Genomic DNA, 23239 nt, shown 5'->3' on the forward strand with positions numbered 1-23239 from the left:
AATACCCACCGTTTGCTTCCACGTGGGTGGAACTGGAGGGTATTATGCTGAGTGAAATAAGTCCATCGGAGAAGGACAAACATTATATGGTCTCATTCATGTGGGGAATATAAAAATTAATGAAAGGGAATAAAGGGGAAAGGAGAGAAAATGAGAGGGAAATATCAGTGAGGGTGACAGAACATGAGAGACACCTAACTCTGGGAAACGAACAAGGTGTGGTTGGAAAGGGAGGTGAGTGGAGGGTTGGGGTGACTGGGTGATGGGCCCTGAGGGGGGCACTTGACGGGGTGAGCACTGGGTGATATGCTGTATGTTGGCAAATTGAACTCCAATAATAAAAAAAAATGTGAAGTGTGAGATTCTTTGACATAATACAGCAAGTTTTTAACAGTGAATACTTCTAATAATTTAATGTATATTCTAAAGCATAATTTTAAGGACCATGTAGAAGTCCATCATATGTAAACCTCATTATTTAACAAATTGAATTTTGGTTGTTTTCCATTTTCCTATATTTTAATTAATACTATAAGGAATGTCTTTTACTTAATTCTGTTTCTACATTCTTGGTTAATTGGAATAAATTCTTTAATGTAGCATTGTGTTAACATTTAAAAATATTTAGTGGAGGTCTCTGATCCATATTTTTAAATTGTTCTCAGGACATTTTATATGCCCCCCAACAGAGTGTGAAATGGCCAATTTTTCTCAAGACAGAAAAATTTTTACACTCTGGTGTATTCTTAACATATGCAGGGGTTAAAAAGTCAAATGGAAAGATGATTAATGGTTAAGTTTTTTCACATTTCTTGCATATATAAAGAAAATTAATTCAAAAGTCTATGCTGAAAGCACATCTTACTCTTTATTCTTTACTTAATTAATATGGATCCTGTGGTGTTTTCAAAGGAGTGTTTTCAATGATTTATAAAATACATAATAATCAAGGTTGAGAATAATACAGAATAAGAAACATAAAAAGCATGGGCAATAGATATTAGACTCCCTAGTCTAGTACTGGATCACAGTCATCTGCAGGTGTATGTTGTGTAAACGGCATCTGCTGATGCTGTCTTACACTGAAGATCATTTTTAGAGGTACCTGTGATGTTTTGTGAAATAAAAATTTATTTCTAGTGAATTTATAAAGTTGTTGATAAACAGCAACTTCTCTTTTTAATTAGTAATGAAATGATTTGTCCTAATTGAAGTGTAATTATCACTCTGTGGGGAAAAATGATGATTTTCAACTCTAACTTTCCTGAATAATTTCAGAATTCCTTTCCTTAAACATCTACCAGAGTTATTACTGAGTAAAACTTACTAAGTTGCAAAATGCTTTCTCATTGCTTCTTTTAAACTATGTCTCTTTTTGAAGAGATTGAAGTGATAAATTAAAAACATGAGCCCTAGAAAGGAAAAAAATTGAGGACAGAAAAATTTCATTTGGATAATGTACCAGCATATGTGGAACCAGATCATAAAATAAAAATTTTATTGCTGACAAAACAAATTTTAAAATGAACACATGCATTTGCAGATTGACCTTAAAGCAAAAGGAAAAAAGTGCTGATATGTTATATATAATTATTAGGGAGCAATTAAGAAGTAAAGAAGAGCAGCATAGTAAAGAAGTTGAAATGAAACAACCTAATCTTAGAAGACGAAACTTGGAATTGAAGAGTGTAAAAAGTAATTTGAGTCAGGTAAATTTTTGGCAGTAATTGTATATTTCTATCAATATTATTTATAGTATCCTTTTGATATAATACATATTATTAGGCCTCAAGTAGATTAAACATTTCATTTTAACCTAATTGCAACCATGATATTTATAGCTACAATTACTACCTTATTGGAAGTCTTGGCCTCTCACATATGCTCTATGTATATATTTTGAATGAAGGGATGGAAGGTGAAATGAGATAAATGTGATATTGATTTATTGATTTATGGAATTGTATTTATTTTTACACAGAGCATGGGCTGGGGGGGGAAGTAGTAGAGGGAGAGGGAGGGAAATGAATCTCCAGCAGACTCTGGTCTGAGCACAGAGCCTCACCTGGGGCTGAATCTCGTGATCATGAGATCATGACCTGAGCTGTATAAAGAGTCAGACACTTAACCCACTGAGCCCCCAGGTGTCCCAGTTTTGGATTTTTTAATGTTGAAATATGAGCTAGATTTCCTTGAGATGCTGATGAAAATAGTTAAATGTTGTATACAGAAATTTTATTTCACAATACTATGTCTACTTGTATTTTTACTCTATGGTACATTTTGCTGTCATTTAATTTAAAATTTGAGTTATTCACTGAGGATGAAAAGCCTTGTTATAAAAAAGACTACTTTGAACATTTTTTTAAGTTCTCTTAAGCCTTTTGACTTTTTTTTTAATGATAGGATCCAAACTCCTAATGAAAATGCGTCTCTAGGTTATAGAAGAGCAAAATGATGTTCAGAGGCAACTTTCTCGAGAACAGAATGCCCAGAGTATTACATGATGGAATACTTTTTTTTTGGTATATTTTTTATTGGAGTTCGATATGCCAACATATAACACCCAGTGCTCACCTGTCAAATGCCCCCTCAGTGCCCGGCACCCAGTCTCCCCGCCCCCCCGCCCACCTCCCCTTCCACTATCCCTTGTTCGTTTCTCAGAGTTAGGAGTCTGTCATGTGTTGTCACCCTCTCTAGTTTTCCCACTGATTTTCTCTCCTTTCCCCTATAATCCTTTTCAGTATTTTTATATTCCCGATCGAGTGAAACCATATGATGTTTGTCCGTCTATGATTGACTTACTTCACTCAGCATAATACCCTCCAGTTCCATGCACATTGAAGCAAATGCTGGTTATTTGTCATTTCTAGGGGCTGAGTAATATTCCATTATATATATAGACCACATCTTCTATATCCATTCATCATTTGATGGATACTCAGGCTGCATCCACAGTCTGGCTATTCTGGAAAATGCTGCTGTAAACATTGGGGTGCAGGTGTCTCGGTTTTTCACTGCATCTCTATCTTTGGGATAAATCCTGAGTAGTGCTATTGCTGGGTCATAGGGTAGTTCTATTTTTAACTCTGAGGAACCTCCACACAGTTTTCCAGAGTGGCTGTACCAGTTCACATTCCCACCAACAGTGCAAGAGGGTTCCCCTTTCTCCACCTCCTCTCCAACATTTGTTGTTTCCAGTCTTGTTCATTTTCCCTATTCTCACTGGTGTGAGCTGGTATCTCTTTGTGGTTTTGATTTGTATTTCCCTGATGGCCAGTGATGTGGAGCGTTTTCTCATGCGCTCGTTGGCCATTTGTATATCTTTTTTGGTGAAATGTCTGCTCGTGTCTTTTGCCCGTTTCATGATTGGATTGTTTCTTTGCTGTTGATTTTAAAGAGTTCTTTATAGATCTTGGATACTAGCCCTTTATCTGATACGTCATTTGCAAATAACTTCTCCCATTCTGTAGGTTATCTTTTAGTTTTGTTGACTGTTTCTTCTGCTGTGCAGAAGATTTTTGTCTTGAGGTCCCAATGGTTTATTTTTGCTATTGTTTCCCTTGCCTTCATAGATGTATCTTGCAAGAAGTTGCAGTGGCCAAGTTCACAAAGGCTGTTGCCCGTGTTCTCCTCTAGGATTCTGCTGGATTCCTGTCTCACATTTAGATCTTTCATCCATTTTGAGTTTATCTTTGTGTATGGTGCAAGAGAATGGTCTAGTCTCATTCTTCTGCCCGTGGCTGTCCAATTTTCCCAGCACCATTTATTAAAGAGAATGTCCTTTTTCCAGTGGATAGTCTTTTCCTGCTCTGTCGAATATAACTTGACCATAGAGTTGAGGGTCCACTTTTGGATTCTCTATTCTGTTCCATTGATCTATGTGTCTGTTTTTGTGCCAGTACCACACTGTCTTGATGATCACAGCTTGGTCATACAACTTGAAATCCAGCATTGTGATGCCCCCAGCTCTGGTTTTCTTTTTCAATATTCCCCTAGTTCGGGGTTTTTTCTGATTCCACACAGATCTTAACATTATTTATTCCAGCTCTCTGAAGAAAGTGAAGAAAGTCTATGGTATGTGGATAGGAATGCATTGAATGTGTAAATCGCCCTGGGTTAGCATAGACATTTTGACAATATTAATTCTTCCCATCCATGAGCATGGCATATTTTTCCATCTCTTTGTGTCTTCCTGGATTTCTTTCAGAAGTGTTTTGTAGTTGTTAGGGTATAAATCCTTTATTTCTTTGTTTAGGTTTTCCTTGGTATTGGTGGTGACCTCTCCTTTTTCATTCGTGATTTTATTAATTAGAGTCTTTTCTCCTTTGTTTTTTATAAGGCTGGCTAATGGTTTCCATATCTTTTTCTTTCAATGAACCAACTCCTGGTTTTGTTGATCTGTTCCACAGTTCTTCTGGTCTTTATTTCATTGAGTTCTGCTCGAATCTTCACTCTCTCTGTTCTTCTGCTTGGTGTAGGTTTTATTTACTGTTCTTTCTCCAGTTCCTTTAGGTGCAAGGTTAGCTTGTGTCTTTGAGGTTTTTTCCCAATCTTTTGAGGGATGCTTGTATTGCAATGTATTTCCCGCTTGGGATTGCTTTGGCTGTATTCCAGGGATTTTGAATGGTTGTATCTTCATTTTCATTAGTTCCCATGAATCTTTTTATTTCTTCTCTAATTTTCTGGTTGACCCATTCATCTTTCAGCAGGATGCTCTTTCTCCTCCACCTGTCTGAGTTTCTTCCAAATTTCTTCTTGTGATTGAGTTCTAGTTTCAAAGCATCGTGGTCTGAAAATATGCAGGGGACAATCCCAGTGTTTTGGTATCCGGTGGTCTATTCTGAGAGAGTTCCGTGTGTACTTGAGAAGACTGGGTGTTCAGTTGCATTTGGATGTAAAGTTCTGTAAATATCCGTGAAATCCATCTGGTGCAGCGTATCGTTTAAAGCTCTTGTTTCCTTGGAGGTGTTGTGCTTAGAAGATCTGTCATTTGCAGAACGTGCCGTGTTTAAGTCTCCTACTACTAGTGTATTATTATCTAAGTATGCCTCTACTTTGGTTATTAATTCACTGATACACTTGGCAGCTCCCACATTAGAAGCATAAATATTCATGATTGTTAGATCTCCTTGTTGGATAGACCCTTCAAGTATGATATAGTGTCCCTCTTCATCTCTTACTATAGTCTTTGGGATAATCATTAATTTATCTGATATAAGGATGGCTACCCCTGCTTTCTTTTGAAGAACATTCGAATGGTAAATGGTTCTCCAACCTTTTATTTTAAGGCTGTAGGTGTCCTTATGTCTAAAATGAGTCTCTTGTAGACAGCAAATAGATGGGCCTTGATTTTTTTATCCAGTCTGAAACCCTGCGTCTTTTGATGGGATCATTTAGCCCATTCACATACAGAGCACCTATTGAAAGATATTAATTTACTATCATTGTAATGCCTATTCAGTCCCTGTTTTGGGGGATTATTTCTTTGGGCTTCCTCTTTTTTTACAGGGTCCTCTTTAATATTACTTGCAGAGCTCGTTTGGTGGTCACATATTCTTTTAGTTTCTGCCTATCTTAGAAGCTCTTTATCCTATTCTGAATGAAAGGCTCGCTGGATAGAGTATTCTTGGCTTCGTGTTTTTCTCATGTAGAACCCTGAATATTTCCTGCCAGCTGTGTCTAGCCTTCCAGATCTCTGTGGAGAAGTCTGCTGTTAATCTAATATTTCCCCCATAGAAGGGAGAAATCTCTTGTCTCTTGCTGTTTTAAGGACTTTCTTCCCCCGCCCCCCCCCCCCCGCCTTGGTGGGGGACCTCTGTATCTCCTGGACCTGAATGCCTTTTTCCCTCCCCAAATTAGGGAAGTTCACAGGTATGATTTGTTCAAATATCCTTTCTGGCCCTCTGGCCCTCTCGAACTCCTGTGGAAACGCAATCATGCGTAGATTTTTCCTTCTGAGGCTCTCAGTTATTTCCCTTAACCTTTCCTCATGGTCTTTTAATTGTTTTTCTGTTTTCTCTTCAGCTTTCCTCTTTGCCATCAACTTGTCTTCTGTGGCACTCACTCTTTCTCCTAACTCATTAACCCTCATTGTTAGGACCTACCTTCAGTTTGGATTGCATCGTATTTAATAAATTTTTAATTTTGGACTAATTAGATTACAATTCTGCAGTCATGAGGGTTCTTTAATACTCTATGCCTTTTTACAGAGCCACCACTAGCTTTATAATTGTGCTTCTGAATTGGCTTTCTGACATCAAATTGTAATTCAAATTCTGTAACTCTGTGGAAGAGAGTACTGTTTCTGATCTTTCTTTTGTGGTGAGATCGTCCTTCTAATCATTTTGCTCCCTGCAGCATAGTTGTATGAAAGGGCTGAATCTAGAATATCAACCACAATCTAAGTAAATTTCACCTTAGATGATTATTTTTTTTAAACATTTCCTTTATTTATTCAGGAGAGACCCAGAGAGAGGGGCAGAGCCACAGGCAGAGGGAGAAAGCAGGCTCCATGCAGGGAGCCTGATGTGGGACTTGATCCTGGGACTCCAGGATCATGCCCTGAGCTGAAGGCAGGCACTAAACTACTGAGCCACCCAAGGTTTCTTATCCTTAGATGATTCTGACGAGGTCCATGACATGAAATTGAAAACGAAGGGAAGAACAAAAGAACACAAAATGACCACTAAAGTGAAAAACAAATTTTAAAACAAAGTAGTAGAAAATAAAAGGCCAAGAATGCCAAGTAAGAAAAAAAAGAAAAGAGGGGGGAAAAAAAAGGAAAGGTAAAGAGAGGAAAAAGAAATAAAGAAGAAGAAAAATAAAATGTCGGGGGGACTGGGACATGGTGGTGGTGAGGAGGTTGTAGTGGAGGGAGAATGTAGTCTACCTGAGGGGTCCCTAGGGGGTTGATCCTCTTGTTCCTGAGTTTATTAAGTTTTGTATGTTAGAAGATACTGAGTCCCAAATTTCTACAAACCAGAAATACTTGTAGAGAGCCCCAACATTGTTCCCTAAAACATAAGTGAGCTAAAACGGGGGCAGAATGGGAATGAAGAGAGAATATAGTCTCACAGAACGAACCAGCACGGTATACCACTTGGTTCTGGGTGCATGCTGGTCCTGTTTTAGAAGGTCTTGTGCCATTGTAGAACAAAACGAGGTAGAGAAAACAAAAACGCACACACACAAAAAAACCTATCTTGTCTAGCTCCCAAAATTAAGTTGAGTATGTTGAAGGGAATCTAGAAGTGGAAAATATATCTAAGACGTGTTATTGTAAAAATATGAGAGTCAAAAAGGAAGAAACTTAAAAACGAAGAGGTGTCAAAATATAGTAGTTAAGGTGGGAAAAGAGAAAGAAAATTGGAAACTTACAGTCTGAAATAAAAATGAATTGTACTGGAAAAAAGAGGGTTACCCTCTAGTTCTAGATATTGTAGATCCCTGGACTTCCCCTGGAGCTTTCCAGCGTTGTTGGGTCAGGAACGTGCTCTTCCCCTGTCCTTCCAGCTGGTCTTCTGGGGGAGGGGCTGGCTGTGCCGATTCTCAGGTGTGTGCACCTGGGGGAGCTGCCCCGCCCCTGCTGGGTGCAGGGTCAGGGGGAGCCGACTTCCCGTGAGGCCCGTGTCCCCTGGTGGCCCCCACTCTCCCAGGCACAGGGTGACACCAGGAGGGACAACAACACCGGCGGCGGCCAGGTCTCCCTGGCCATGGAGGGTGGCCCCCGCAGTGACTCCCACCATCTCCCAGTCCACCGGGGCCTGGATGCTCCTGGGGCAGGGGGCGCCGATCTGCGCAGGTCAGGGTGCCGGGGCAGGAGCGTCCTCGCTGTCCTGGGCCCTCCCCGGTCTCGGCCTGTCCCCAGGGGGGAGCGCAGGATCCTGGCTGTGTCCCCCGGCGCCCCTCCTCTGTCAGTGACCCCGGGACCTGGAGGTCCCCCCCCATCCCGCCTGAGTTCCCTGCTGAGCGCCTTTCCATTTCAAGCTCCTGCTTCTCCAGGGCTGGGCTTTCCCGCCCAGGAGGCTTTCCCCGCAGGCCTTAGCCCGGCTCTTCCGGTGCCCCTCCCCACTTGATTCTTTTTTAGTTTTTAGTTCTTTTCCGCCTTCCTACCTCGTTAGAAGTAAAACCCTTCTCTCTGTAGCGTTCTGACTGTTCTCTCTTTAAATCTCAGGTCGGGCACTTGGGGGGCAGGGGGGCACTTGACGGGATGAGCACTGGGTGTTATTCCATATGTTGGGAAATCGAACTCCAATAAAAAAATAAATAAAAATCATCAATCAATCAATCTCAGGTCAAATTCGTAGGAGTTCAGGATGATTTGAAAGTTCTCTAGGTAAGTTGGTGGGGCCAGGTGCTTGAGGATCCCTACTCCTCCCTCACCTTGCCCCCCATCCCACCCAAGATGGAATTCTAAACAATCACCTTTGCAAATGAAATGAGATAGAAATGTCTCATACTAAAATGAATTCTGAGGTATTTTCTTTAGTTATTTGGAAGTACATGTGTATATGTATTTGTACGTATGTATATTTTATTTTTTGGAATTATTATTTTTCTCCATGTATGTGTATATTTCTAAAAAACCAACCCTGTACATTATGGAAAGTACAGAGGATTTTAAAAGAATACATATCTATGTGTGAGTGTGTGTATATATACACATACATACATACATACACATATGGGTCTGTGTAGGGGGGAGTGTCGTTTTTAGTCCATTCGTTAATTTAAATGCATTTGTCTGCAGGGGTCAAGTAGTGACCTTCATAATGTCCTTATCTGAAGGAGAAGTTTTTATTATTTTGGAAAATAGTATGGAATTTCTGAGCTTTCCATAAGCACAAAACTCTTGCTACTAACAACATATGTTTTAGTTTTTGGCGATTCCTTCACCACCTCTATATTCATAGAGAGGTTAGTTTCACACTTCCACTGATGAACGGGAGGAAAAGCGTAGCCCGTTCAAAGACCTTACTTAGATGTTAGTCTCGTACTTTAGAGAAGAGTAACAATTTGCTCCAAGTAGTATCCGATTTCATTACAAGGACCTTTTGAAATAATCATAGGCTGTGATATATACTTACTGATAATTTATTGATGTTTTTTGTTCTTAATAAAATAGCTCAGTGTATTTCCCCCTGTTTTGCATTTATTGCCATTTTAATCATCTGAAGAGGAAATAAAATTAGTTGCAGCCACAGATAATCTCATGATTTTTCTAAGAGCTACATAAATTTTACCTTAGTATTGGTATTTTGAAATAGAGGGCTTTATTTGTTCTTTTTACAAGACTTTATGGATTCATTTGACAGAGAGAGCACAAGCGGGGGGGGGGGGGGTGGAGGCAGAGGGAGAGGGAAAAGCAGGCTTTCTGCGGAGCAGGGAGCCTGACACGGGACTTGCTCCCAGGACCCGAGGACCATGACCCCAGCCGAAGGCAGAGGCTTAACTGACTGAGCCACCCAGCCACTCCCGAAATACAAGGCTTCTTTTGTATTTAAGATTCACACTAGAGAAGTAGCTGCAGTTTGGTGCCAGAACAGTGGTAGTGGGTACAAAGACCTGGGGAATGCCCTGCAGCTCACTTAGTATTTTTAACCTCTCCATTCTGGAATTGTGATAACTGAAAGAGATAATTAATGTATGCAGACATGTTTGTAGCACAATGCCTAGATTTATTAGTTATCAGTAGATACAATTCTTATAACTGAGTATAGAAATGTTAGGAAAGTAGAATGTGTATGGAATATTCTCAGGACAGGGTAAGGTTAGGAAATTGAATCTGTCCAAATATATGCAGAGCTAAGGGTTTTCCTGTGGACTGTATTAGATATGAGACTGTAAACTGCATTTTAGTGTAGTCAGATGTATTAGTCTTTTCTTTCAGGCCTTCTGCGTTTGTTGTAAACCAGAGAACCAATTCTGAGATTCTTAGGATTTTGTCATGATTTCTTTTTCCTTTCATGCATTCATTGTTTTAAATTTTTGAACTTTGGGGAATTTATGCTTGTATAAAAGTTTGAGGCTTGGATCCAACTTTGTGTTTTTCAATTTGGATATCCACTTAACTGCAACGTCCTCTTTGCATAAACATAGGATATTCTTTGATTTCAGAGAAAATCATGATAATGTCATTGAGTTCCAGCTAAAAGACTCTTGTTTTATTAGGTTTCTCCTCCTCATGAAAAAGATAAAGGTCTGTTACATGAAAACCGCACGTTGCAACATGAAATTGCCACGCTAAGACTGGAAATAGACACAATAAGGATTCAGAAGCAGGAAAAGGAAAAATATTGTGAAGACACTGCAATTGAAAAAGAGAAGAATGACAGTCTTCAAAACGCCATAAAATTGAATGACGTCACATTAACCAATACAGTATTCCAATCTAGTGGGCAGCTGAATGTTGTGACAACTGAGAATACTCAGCATGAACTCCAGGATGAAAAGCTAAACAGAGAAAGACTGGAAGCAAAACTTCAGTCATACCAAGCTAGACTCACTACAGCTGTAGAGGATCATGATCAAAGTCAGGCATCAAAAAGAGACCTAGAACTTGCTTTGCAGAGAGCAAAAGAGGAGTGGTGTCATTTACAGGGCAAAATGAACTTTGAGATGTCTAACCTGAAAGATAACAATGAGGTGCTTTCTCAGCAACTTTCTGAAGCCAAAAGTAAATTCAATACCCTAGAAATTGAGCTCCAGTCTAAAAGAGACGCTCTCAGACAAAAGACTTTGGCTTTAGAACATTTACAAGGAAACCTAAAACAAACACAGGACCAGAAGATGGAAATTGAGCAGAAATCTCAAAATGAACAAGATAAAGTGAATAAATACGTTGGAAAGCACGAATCCTTGGAAGAGAGATTATCTCAACCGCAAAGTGAAAATACGTTGCTCCGAGAGCAACTAGATGATGGCTACAGCAGAGTGGAGTGTAAAGAAAAGACTAGAATTGATCTCAAAGACCAGGTTCAGGTTATTGTAAGAACTCTTCAAGCTGAGAGTGAAAAACAAAGTCTTCTACTGCAAGAAAGAAATAAGGAGTTAATCAATGAGTGGAAACATTTAATAGAAAGAATATATACGTATAAAAAGGAGAAAGAAGGAAGAGAAGTAAGTATTCAGAAAGACAAATATTTTTCAAGCTTCCTGTTAGAAAATTCAAAGTAATGTTTGGTTATGGCTTATTAGTACTGTTTTTTGTTTGTTTGTTTGTTTGTTTTTTTAAGAGAAAGAGTGCACCTGCACCTAAGTGGGAGTGGGGCAGATGCAGATGGAGAGGGAGAGAGAATCCAAAGTGGGCTCTGTGCCCAGTGCAGAGCTCCACTTCATGACCCCGAGATCACGACCTGAATGATTATGGGTCAATTTTGAATCTAGTTGAATATAAAAAAAAAAAATAGACACTATCAGTCAGCATAACTTATCCAGCAAATAAAAATGAGACGTGAGAGGTGCTTTAATTTGAATAAAAATGCCGCGTCATCTATGAGAAACCTCAAGAGGCTAAGTTATACATTGTTAAAGAAAGGAGTCTGATATTAATAATTTATTGTTAATACTATTAAAATAATTTTAATTCTTGTCACCACATTTTAATACCATGATGAACAGATAAGTGGAAATGCTCATACCTGAGTGTTTTGACATTGAGGTTCAAATAAGTGGATTAACTTGACAACTAACTCCAGATTTGTCACATGAACTGAAGTGTAGGTGCTGTATCTCAGTACTTTTTTTTTTTTTGATAGCTTTTTAAACATTTTCAGTTAGCATACTTTTTCTTTATGTAAATTTAAATGTTTAGTCTCAAATAATTTATTCTTGTGACCTTTTAACTCTTTGAAGGCATCTACTTTTCACTAAATCATAATTTGGGATAACTGGTGACTTAGCAAAACTGTATTTGATTTCATCTTCCCACTACAGTTTATAATTTAAGCATTTTTCAAATAATTTGCTCATTTCAAAACTCAAGTAACTACCATTTGGGCTTAAAATTTTCCAATAGAATTGTATCTTTGTGATTTATTAATTTGGCACTGGATCTCCATTTTCAAGCTACTGAGGGAGGGGTGGCAGGATTCTTGTATAGCAGGAGTGGAGTGAGAATGAACAGGGGAGGGAGCTCTAGGAGCTCTGAGGCCAGGAGGGAGGCAGAAGCCAGGTTATCTAGGGGGCTTGAGGGCCATTAGTATGACTTCACTTTTGTTCTGAGATAGTAACCTATTGGAAGGATTTGAGCAGAGGATTGAGTATGTGAAGAACTTGGAAGTTAAGTTTAGCCTCTAATAAAAAAAAGAGAGAAAACGTTTCATTAATGTAGAATTTACCACTGCTAGTCTCACCTGTATAATACCCATTTCTTTTTGAGACTTCAGCAAGCTGGGAAGCTTTGCAAATTCATCAAGAAGGAATGGAGAGTGGGGCTGAAATAATTATCTAAGTAACATAATACTGACTAGGCAGGAGGATAACACTTTTTGTGTCTTTAAGTGAATTCAGTTAACAGCAGTGTGTACATTCTAGGAATAGAAGGTGAGTTGATGTATGTGGTGGTAAAGTACATATGTTAGAATTCTATATTATTAACATAATAGTAGGATGATTTCTAAAATCAGTAACAGAAGGTCTTCTTAGGTAGTTATGAGAGAACTTCAACAAGAACTGTCCAATACCCTAAAAAAGCAATCTATGTCACAGGCTTCACTGGAGTTATCACATTGTTGTACTAAGTTAGAAGATGAGATACAGGATTTAAAGAAAATATGCAATCGAATCAAACGTCAGGTATGTATTACATATAACATGTCAACAGTTCATCTGTAGCTGGTTAAATAATATAAAGTGTTTTAGGATGCTAATTTCCATGGACCACTTTCTTTTGTATTTTCATTTCAATTTCTCATAATTTTAGTGTCTTCACCATGCGCCTATTTATTAAATTCTGACTTTTCATTCTGCCATCTGTGTTACATGTTTTTTCTTACAGCATTTACCCATTCACAGAAGTTGAGGGATTTTTTCCTGCTATACAATTTTTTTAAAGATTTATTTATTTATTTGAGAGACAGAGAGAGAATGCATGTCCATGCACACTCATGAGTAGGGGGAGGGGCACAGGGAGAGAGAAAGAATTTCCAGGAGATTCCCTGCCGAGTACAGAGCCCCATGCCAGCTTAATCCCACCACCAATGAGATCATGACCTGAGCTGAAATCATGAGTTGGACGCTTCAACCAGCTGAGCCACCCAAATGCCCTAAACAATGTTTTTTTTTTTTTAATTTTTATTTATTTATGATAGTCACAGAGAGATAGAGAGAGAGGCAGAGACACAGGCAGAGGGAGAAGCAGGCTCCATGCACCGGGAGCCCGATGTGGGATTCGATCCCCGGTCTCCAGGATCGCGCCCCGGGCCAAAGGCAGGCGCCAAACCGCTGCGCCACCCAGGGATCCCCCCTAAACAATGTTTTTTAATGAGATCTCTATTACCATGATGAGGTGAGTTAGATAAAATCAGAAGATACGGTTTAATAGAATGTTTCAGAAAATCGTCTTATTTCTCATCTTCACTTTTATTGATGGATATAGACTCTACTGACTTCAGGAAAACTTGTAAAGAAAGGTTACGACTAGTAGAACTGAGTCGTTTCCTTCATTTTCTTTTCCTTTTATATATTTATTTATAAATATTATAAAATATTTACATTTTGAATATTTTTTAAAAGATTTATTTATTTATTTATTTATTTATTTATTTATTTATTTAGAGAGACAGAGAGAGAGAGAGAGAGAGAGAGAGGCAGAGACACAGGCAGAGGGAGAAGCAGGCTCCATGCAGGCAGCCTGACGTGGGACTCGATCCCAGGTCCCCAAGATCACACCCCGGGCTTCAGGCGGCGCTAAACCGCTGCGCCACTGGGGCTGCCCCATTTTTAATACTTATATATTAAAAATGCATGGAAATATTCAGATGATGTATATACAGCCAAAAGAGAGAATTAAGAAAATTATCTAGGTCCTGCCATTGGCTCTTTTTAAAAGGTTTATTAAGCTATAAATACACCTACCGTACAGTTGACCCATTTAACATGTGTAGTTGTCGCTGAATCTATTTATAGGGTTTTGCAACTATCACTGCCATCAGATAGAACATTTTCATGACCCTGAAAAAAAACCCTTAGCTGTTGCCCCTGATCTCCAGCAACCAGGAATCTACTTCTTGTCTGCATACAGTTGCCTATTGTGAATGTTTCATATAAAGGGAGTCACACAGTGTGTGGTCCTTTGTGACTTGCTTCTTTCACTTCCTGTTTTCAGGGTTCACCTGTGTTCTAGCATATGTCAGTGCTTCATTTCTTTTTCTGGTCAGACAGTCCTCCATTGTGGGCTAAAGCCCTTGTTGATTCATCATTTAATGCACCTTCGGGTTATTTCCACTTTGTGGCCCATAATAATGCTGCTGTGAACATTGATTTAGTTGTTGTCTGGACATCTGTTTGTATTTCCCCGCCATCAGATTTTATCCTTTAAGTTAATTGGGGTGATTTTACCATCTCTCAGCTTTTTTTTTTTTTTTTTTTAACTCATTCTACCCTTTCTGTCCTTTTAGTTTCCCTTCCTCTTGCCTAATCCTACACTATTGAGACCTGGCTCATTGTCTCTCATTCTCCATGAGGCTTTCTCTGATTATTCTAAATCCCCCTGAACTTACTTTCTTCACCCATATTCTCTGGTCTGTGCAGACCAGTTTAGTCCTTTAGTTTACATTGTTTCTATTTTTTTTTTATGAGCGATAATTCTGTCTTCCTATGTACAAATGTATGTAAGAGGGAAAATATTTTATGTGTATGGTACCTATCCTTGCATAAATTTGAGAGTATCTTAACAGTTTTTAGGATAAAATTAAGTACTTATACCATAGCAGTAATTTCTGATTGAAACACATTGACATAACAAAGCTGTATTCTAAATGTATTTTAAGCAGTTAAGTGTAAAACTGAAAGTATTTAATCTGATCGGGCAAAGTGTTCAATCGGATGCTGGTTTTTCTGATTATGGCAAAACAGTCTAAATATGCCTGCCTTCATTGTGCAACCAGAACTGAGATTTACAGAGTTCCAGCTCTTTACCAATTATAAAGCTCTGAGGACAGGTTTTTAAATTTTTTTTAAGTTTATTTATTTATATAATCATTACGTCTATTGTGGGGCTTGAACACAACCTGAAGGTTAACAGTTGGATGTTCTTTTAACTGAACCAGCCAGGTGCTCCTGGGGGCAGCTTTTCTGATATGCCACACCACGGAGCCTTACTTAATCTCTACTCATCAGAGTACTTGCTAAAGCCCTCTAACATAAACAGTTGCTAAGATGAACAATATGAACGTGAAATGATTTGGGAACATTGATTTAGCAAGAGTCCATTATTTCCACGTCAGTGGCTTTACCTTGCCTCTGATGGTCATGTAAGTTATGTATCACGCAGTGTAGGAGTTACTGTTTGCACTGTAGTCCATGAGCTTTGTCCACTGAGTAGTATAGAGAGGAGGTAAATTAAAATTATTATAAGTGGAGGAAAGTACCATTGGCTAGTGGAATTTGTGAAACCTTTTTATTAAGATTAAAAAAATTTTTTTTTTAACTTTTGTTTATTTACTCATGAGAGACAGACAGAGAGAGAGAGAGGCAGAGACACGGGCAGAGAGAGAAGTAGGCTCCATGCAGGAAGCCTGATGTGGGACTTGATCCCAGGACTCTAGGATCAAGCCCTGAGCCAAAGGCAGATGCCCAACCGCTGAGCCACCCAGGCATCCCTTCTTTTAAGATTTTATTTGTGTGTGTGTGTGAGAGAGAGAGAGAGAGAGAGAGAGAGGAGAAGTGAAGTGAAGACAAGAGAAGAGAAAGAACATGAGTGCACAAGCAGGGGGAGGGGCAGAGAGAAAGGGAGAAGCAGGCTCCCTGCTGAGCAGGGAACCTGATATTGGGGTCTCAATCCCAGGACCCCAAAATCATGATCTGAGCCCACAGCAGATGCCTAACTGACTGAGCCACTGAGGCACCTGTAGTGAAAGTGTTTTGAAGTCCTGAGGCTATATCCTGGGCCTTATGCTCCCCATTTGCTACCGCTTTCAGTGGTATGAAGAATGGTTTCAATATAACTTGTATAAGAGATCACTTCCATTGCCCTGCCGTCTGCCTAAAATATCAACTATCATTAGAACATAAAACACAGCAACAATAATAATGCTAATTGCAGACACTTAGAATTTGGTACGTGCCACATACTCTTCTAAGTAGTTTATGTATATTCCCTAATTTAAACTTTCCGACTATCACAGTGAGGTAGATACTATTATTAACTTCATTTTACACATGAAGACACTGAGACACAGAAATTTGAAGTAATTTTTCAAGGTCAAACAGCTAATGCCCAGGGGAGTTGGGAATTCAGATCCAGGCATTCTGGTTCCTACAGATATCCTGCCTCTGAAGCTGTTACTTGAAATATCTGATTGTCCCTGAAAGCAGCATGTTGTATAATCACTGGAATGCCCATGGTGATTTGTAAATGTGAATATTTAAAATTATAATTGATGTGGTGCTTGGAATAGAAAACTACAAAAGTTTACCATAAGGTAATTTCCTGTTTTTCCTCTTTGAACAATATGTAAATTTATATGTGTACCTGATAAAATATAATTTAAAAACGTTAGAATGTTGTTTTTTAATACTAGAAGAGTGGTCAGAAAGCTTTTCTGTCGGGGGATTGTAAATATTTTGGACTTTGCAAGTCATAGGTCACTATTGTAGCAATATAATTCTGGGGTAGCCTTAAATCAGTATGCAGAGGAAAATGTGGCTGCGTCCAGTGACATTGTATTTACAAAAACAGATGGTGGTGGTTTTATACTAGATTGTCAGTAGTTAAAAGTATTTCTTTTCTATTTTAGGTACAAGAAGCAGAGGATCAACATACCAAGATTGTAAGATGTATTGAGAAGTCACGAGACCACGAGAAAAAGTACAATTTTTTTTAAAGATTTTATTTATTCATGAGAGACACAGAGAGAGGCAGAGACATAGGCAGAGGGAGAAGCAGCCTCCCTACAGGAAGCCTGATGCAGAACTCGATTCTGGGACTCCAGAATCATGCCTTGATCCACAGGGAGACGCTCAACCACTGAGCCACCCAGGCGTTCCGCAACAGTACAATTGAAAGCAGCACAGAAAATAACTTGAGTATTTGTAAAGCAGATAAGTAGTAGTATAGTATGAGAAATATATCCATTATGATAAATATATCATTGTTTAGCTGGGTAAAAATATCAGCTTTGTGGGATTTTGAAATGCATAATTTTTGCTTAGGATCTTTAAATTTTGTACATTAACCCCAAAACACAACCAGAAAAATGGCACAATTGCCAAATCTACTTTTTAAATTTTTAAGAATTTATGCAAGACCTTTAGATGTTTGATTAGAAATTATGTGGAATGTTTAAAATTTGTGTCTGAGAAATAAATATTTTAAAATATGCATTTTAGGCTTGAAGTTGAAAATGCCAAGTTAAAAGTTACAATCAAGGAGCAAGCAGGCGAAATTGAACAGCTTCAGAAAGACCTGTTAAGTACAAGTTCGGTAAGTCAGTCTCCTAATTTCTGTCCTAAGGAGAAGGAATTTTTATATCTCTCGTAGTAGTATATAAGAACATTTTGGATAATATGAAAATTCTCACTCATAAAAATATTTATCCATATGGTTGCTCTTTAACTACTCGGTATAATTTCTCTTTATAGATAAAGTTGACTGAATGCATAAATTAATCATTTTTGTAGTAAGATTTTAATAAAAAGGATTGTGATAGCCTAGCAAGCAGTATTTTATATATTTATATATTTATAAATACATTTATATATTATAATTTTATATTATATTATATATTATAAATATATATATTTATACATTTTGTGTATCTGTCAGTGATCGTTTGGGTTTTTCTACCTCTTAGCTATTGTTGGTAATGCTGCTATGAATATTGGTATACTAATGTCTGAGTCCCTGCTAATATTTTTCAATATGTTTAAAATTCCCCAAACTTTGAGTAATAATTTGATCTTGAATGCTGACTGTCTCTTGTAATCTAAACCCTTCACTGAGATTTTGAGAATGAATTACTTTACTAATAATTTGTAGTGATTTGTAATTACAAATTGGTAATGTGTTGTCTTCATTAAGAATGACTACGAGGGGGATCCCTGGGTGGCTCAGTGGTTTGGTGGCTGCCTTGGGCCCAGGGCATGATCCTGCAGTCCCCGGATTGAGTCCCACATGGGGCTCCCTGCATGGAGCCTGCTCCTCCTCTGCATGTGTCTCTGCCTCTGTGTGTGTGTGTTTGTGTGTCTCTCATAAATAAATAAATAAAATCTTAGAAAAAAGTAGAATGACTACTAGGTAATTATGCAAACATTTTTCTCAAAGGGATGTAGTTTTCTCCTTGTTGGATTTTGTAAAGAAAAAGAGATGCCAGTGAAAAAGTAGAAATGACTGCTCGGTCAGGGCCTTGTAGAGTTGCCTAGTGCTCGCAGCATTCAGAGCAAGTTCAGAAACGAATGTTTTTCTGTTAATCATACTTTCAGAGATTTAACAGTCCAGTCTCAGAAAAGATTAATGTGCAATCCAGGACTCCAGTTTATTGATGGGTAGTGAAAACTATATAACCATTTACAAGCAGTATAGGATTATCGTGCAAGCAGTATAGGATTATCGTGCCATTCATACCTAGTGGCTACCAATGATTTAAGATGAGAAGATTGCTTTGGGACTTCTAAGTTGGAACTATGAGGTAGATGGACCTACAACTAGTTTCTTTCAGTGACAAAAGTTAGGTACATGCAAATTTCATTAAACGATCGTACCTATCGGGGGAACTAGCACATTCTGTTGACTGGTCCTTTCTGTGGCCAAAGAAACATCGAAAAAAACTTTTTTTCCTGACTTCATATAAAACTGCTCAAGTTGTTTTGCTGTACTTTTCATGCAGTTAACTTGACAACATGTTGATAAGGAGTCTTGTCGCTGACTGAGAGTGCCATGAGTTGTCCCCCTACAATATCACACAGGAATCTATTAGGGAAGCCATCACATATTACAGAGTTTGTAAGAATATCCATAGATATTCTGTAGATTCCTACAGAAATGAATTAGGGTTATGGTATAAAATTATTAGCCACTTTAAGCTTCCCCTATAAAATAAAAACTTAAATAGCTTTCCAGCAACTTAATTCATAGCCCAAATTTCTCTAGAAGGTTCTCACCTCATGAATCCCCAGGACAGAGACTATGTCTGTGTTAAGATATTTCACGGACACCATTTTGAGGTGAAGAAACCTGGATTGGGAAGGAGAGTTAACTCTAGCTGACTTAAGCCTCTGAACAAAATACTCAAAGTACAGTGGGTCAGCATCCTGAGGGTAAGGGTGCCCCCCCCCAAGATTAAAAAATAATACACTCGGGACGCCCGGGTGGCTCCTGCATTAAGCGTCTGCCTTCAGCTCAGGGCATGATCCTGGAGTCCTGGGATTGAATCCTCCATGAGGCTCCCTGCATGGAGCCTGCTTCTTCCTCTACCTGTCGCTTTGCCTCTCTCTCTCTCTCTGCCTCTCCCCCCTCCCACCCTCTCCCTCTGTACCTCTCATGAATAAATGAATAAATAAAATCTTTAAAAAATAATACACTCAAAGTAATGCCAAAAAGAGTCAAGATAAAGTCTACAAGGTTAGTTGTGTGAGGCGCCTGTGTGGCTTAGTGGGTTAAACATCTACCTTTGCCTCAGGTCATCATCTCAGGGTCCCAGAATCGACTCCTGCATTAGGCTCCCTCCGCAGCAGGGAGTCTGCTTCTCCCTCTGTCTCTGCTCCTCTCCCCATTCGTGCTCTCTCTCTCAAATACATAAATTAAAAAATATAAAAATAACAGATTAGCTAACTAGAAAGGTAATGCACGTCAGGTAACAGGTACTGAATGTGTGGTTGAAAATATTGTCTGTGAAGAACTAGAAGGAAGATGGAAGCATATACATGACCTCAGTAAATGGGCCAAGGCTGAAAATGTAGAGTACAGCATCTGGTTTTGAAGCCTTGGGATTTGGAGAACTCTAAGAGGATGTGAAAAATAGGAATAGCAAGGGTCCAAGGACTGAATGTCAGCATTTGCTGTCATTTAGAAAATTTAGAAATGAAATGGGATTAGAAGAGCAGAGGGAAGATGTGGTCATTGTTTTCAGCTGCTGCTGAGAAGTAAAGCAGGATCAGGACTTGTAAAAAAAAGATCCTTGATGATCGTCAAAATTTTTTAGTGGAATTCCAGGATTCAAAGTCAGATTTTAGTGTAAAAGAAGCAATGAAACGATGAATCTGTGGCTGAGATGACACATTAAAGAATGTTCGAGTCCAGTGAAAGGGGAAAAGCAAGATGATCGAAAATGCTGCAAGAGTAAGGAAATGTTTTTATATAATATTGGGAGGCCTAAATTTTATTTAGAGAGAAAAGTGGTTAATAGAAAAGAAGAAATTGAAATCTTGCAGAGAAGGAGAGTATCTCATCCTAAAGTCAGATGATCATCAAAATTTTAATGGGGACAGTATGGGAATTTTTCAGAGACTATCTTAATAAGGTGTGATCTCACAAAACTCCGAGTATCTTAAGATGTTGGTGAAACTGCTTCTAGGACATCTCTAGAAACTCAAAAGTAAGTATAGCCACTTTAAAGATTTTTTTCATTAATGCTTGTATTAATATGGATTAAAACCCTCTGTATTTCCCAAGTAAATGTTGGCAATTTAAATTCTAGAAACAAAAATGATGAAAATATAAACTCAGTTGAAGCTGTTTTAACAAACATCCTTTAGTTTTGAGATTTCTTGTCATTGTCATTTGGCTCATAATCTACATTTTATATGTATTTTATAAACCTGTCTAAACACATATTACTCATGGATTCATGAGAAATAGCATTTTATAAAAGAAGAAGGAATCTTTCGATTTTTGAAACTAATGTTCTTAAAAAATTGTTTCCAAAGTGTGGTGATGAAAAGGAAAGCCTAAAGAAATGTATGGAGTTGAAACAGTCTTTGCAGTTCAGGTTGGATCAAGAAGTGAAGAAAAATGAGGAATTAGAAAAAGAGAATACTGGGTAAGACTAATATTTCACATCACTTTAACCATTAATTAACTAATTTACCTGTAATTGTACTTTATAAAACCCTAAATAGAAATTCTTGCCAGAATACTACATTTACTCTTCAGTGATTCCTTAAATAATAACAACAATACCTTTGACATATGTTGTCAACTGCGCTTTTCATTGTCCACCTTGAATTAAGTCTGCAAGATATCTTTGTTCTTAGGTAATCTTTCCTTTTAATAGTGTTCTTTTCTTAGAGCAGATATCCTAATCTCTAAAAACTTATCTGTGTCATTATGTAACAACATCAAAAGTTACCTGGTTTCGCATGTATTTCTTTTTATTTATATTATTTACTTGAAATTCAAAAAATTAACTTATAGTGTAATATTAGTTTCAGAGATCGAGTTCAGTGATTCATCACTCTTATGTAACACCCAGTGCTCATGCCATCACGTGCCCTCCTTAATACCCATCAGCCAGTTACCCCATCCCCCACAATCCCTTCCCCTCCAGCAACCCAGTTTGTTTTCTAGTACTGAGTGAGTTATGGTTTGTGTCCCTTTCTGATTTCGTCTTGTTTTACTTTTCCTTCCCTTCCCCTATGCTACTGTTTTGTTTCTTAAATTCCACATACGAGTGAAATCATATGATAATTTTCTTTCTCCAGTTGACATATTTTGCTTAACATTATCCCTCTCGTTCCATCACATCATTGCAAATGGCAGATTTCATTTTTCTTTTATATAAATATTATTTATTTATTCATGAGGGGCACACAACACACACACACACACACACAGTGAGAGATAGAGAGGTAGAGACATAGGCAAGAGGGAGGAGAAGCAGGCTCAGTGCAGAGAGCCCGATGTGGAACTTGATCCCGGGATCATGCCCTGAGCCAAAGGCCAACTCTCAGCCACTGAGCCACCCAGGGGTCCCAAGATTTCATTGTTTATTGGCTGAGTAATATTCTGTTCTCTCTCCCCCTCCCTCGCTCTCTATCTAATAAATAAATAGGATTATTTATATCACGTCTTCTTTATACATACCTCTTTCAAAGAACATTGGATCTCCTAGTTTGGCTATTGAGGATATTACTGCTATAAACATACAGGTGCAGGTGCCCCTTTGGATGCCGATCAAAATGATCTTTGGGATTCATACCTTCTAGCGCAATTGCTGGGTTTTACATAGGTAGCTCCTTTTTCAACTCTTTGAGGAACCTCTGGTACTGATTTGCAGAGTGGCTGCACCAGGTTGCATTCCCACCAACATCATAAGAGGATCCCCCTTTCTCTGCATTCCTGCCAACATCTGTCATTTCCAGACCTACTAATTTTAGCCATTATGAAAGGCGTGAGGGAAAAAAACTCAATGTGATTTTTGACTTGTGTTTCTCTGATGCCAACTGATGTTGAGCATGTTTTCCTATGTCTGTTGGCCATCTGTATGTCTTCTTTGGAGACATGTCCTTTCATTTCTTCTGCCCACTTCTTCATTGGATTATCTTTCTTTGGGTGTTGACTTTGATTAGCTCTTTATAGACTGCATACCAGCCATTTATCTGATAAGGCATTTGCAAATACCTTCTCCCATCCTGTCAGTTGTCTTTTGGTTTTGTCAACTGTTTCCTTGCTGTGCAAAAGCGTTTTATCTTGATGAAGTCCCAGTAGGTCATTTTGGCATCTGGTGACATGTCTAGCAAGAAGTTGCTGCAGCCGAGGTCACAGAGGTTGCTGGCTGTGTTCTCCTCTAGGATTTTGATGGATTCCTGTCTCACCTTTGGGTGTTTCATCCATTTTGAGTCTATTTTTGTGTACGGTGTAAGAAAATGGTCCAGTTTTATTCTTCTACATATGGTGGTCTGAGTTTCCCATGCCATTTGTGGAAGAGACTGTATTCTCTCCATTAGATATTCTTTTGAGTATTGTTGAAGATGAGTGGACCATAGAGTTGAGGGTCCAGGTCCACTTCTGGGTTTTGTCTTCTAGTCTACTGATTGACATGCCTGCTCTTGTGCCAGGACCATACTGTCCTGTTGATCA

At 38.5% G+C, this 23239-nt stretch overlaps 1 protein-coding gene across 1 annotated transcript in view; it reads left to right on the forward strand.

Moving 5' to 3' along the window:
• LOC140594006 (uncharacterized) overlaps nucleotides 1–23239 on the forward strand; it is a 158565-nt gene that overhangs the window by 104632 nt on the left and 30694 nt on the right. The window contains exons 30-35 of the mRNA XM_072722107.1: nucleotides 1598–1709; nucleotides 10174–11121; nucleotides 12712–12798; nucleotides 16962–17032; nucleotides 17554–17647; nucleotides 21088–21200. Coding sequence (XP_072578208.1) covers nucleotides 1598–1709; nucleotides 10174–11121; nucleotides 12712–12798; nucleotides 16962–17032; nucleotides 17554–17647; nucleotides 21088–21200 — 1425 coding nt within the window. The remainder of the gene's footprint in view (nucleotides 1–1597; nucleotides 1710–10173; nucleotides 11122–12711; nucleotides 12799–16961; nucleotides 17033–17553; nucleotides 17648–21087; nucleotides 21201–23239) is intronic.

Source organism: Vulpes vulpes, chromosome 9, assembly GCF_048418805.1.
Source record: "Vulpes vulpes isolate BD-2025 chromosome 9, VulVul3, whole genome shotgun sequence".
NCBI classification, from domain to species: Eukaryota; Metazoa; Chordata; class Mammalia; order Carnivora; family Canidae; genus Vulpes; species Vulpes vulpes.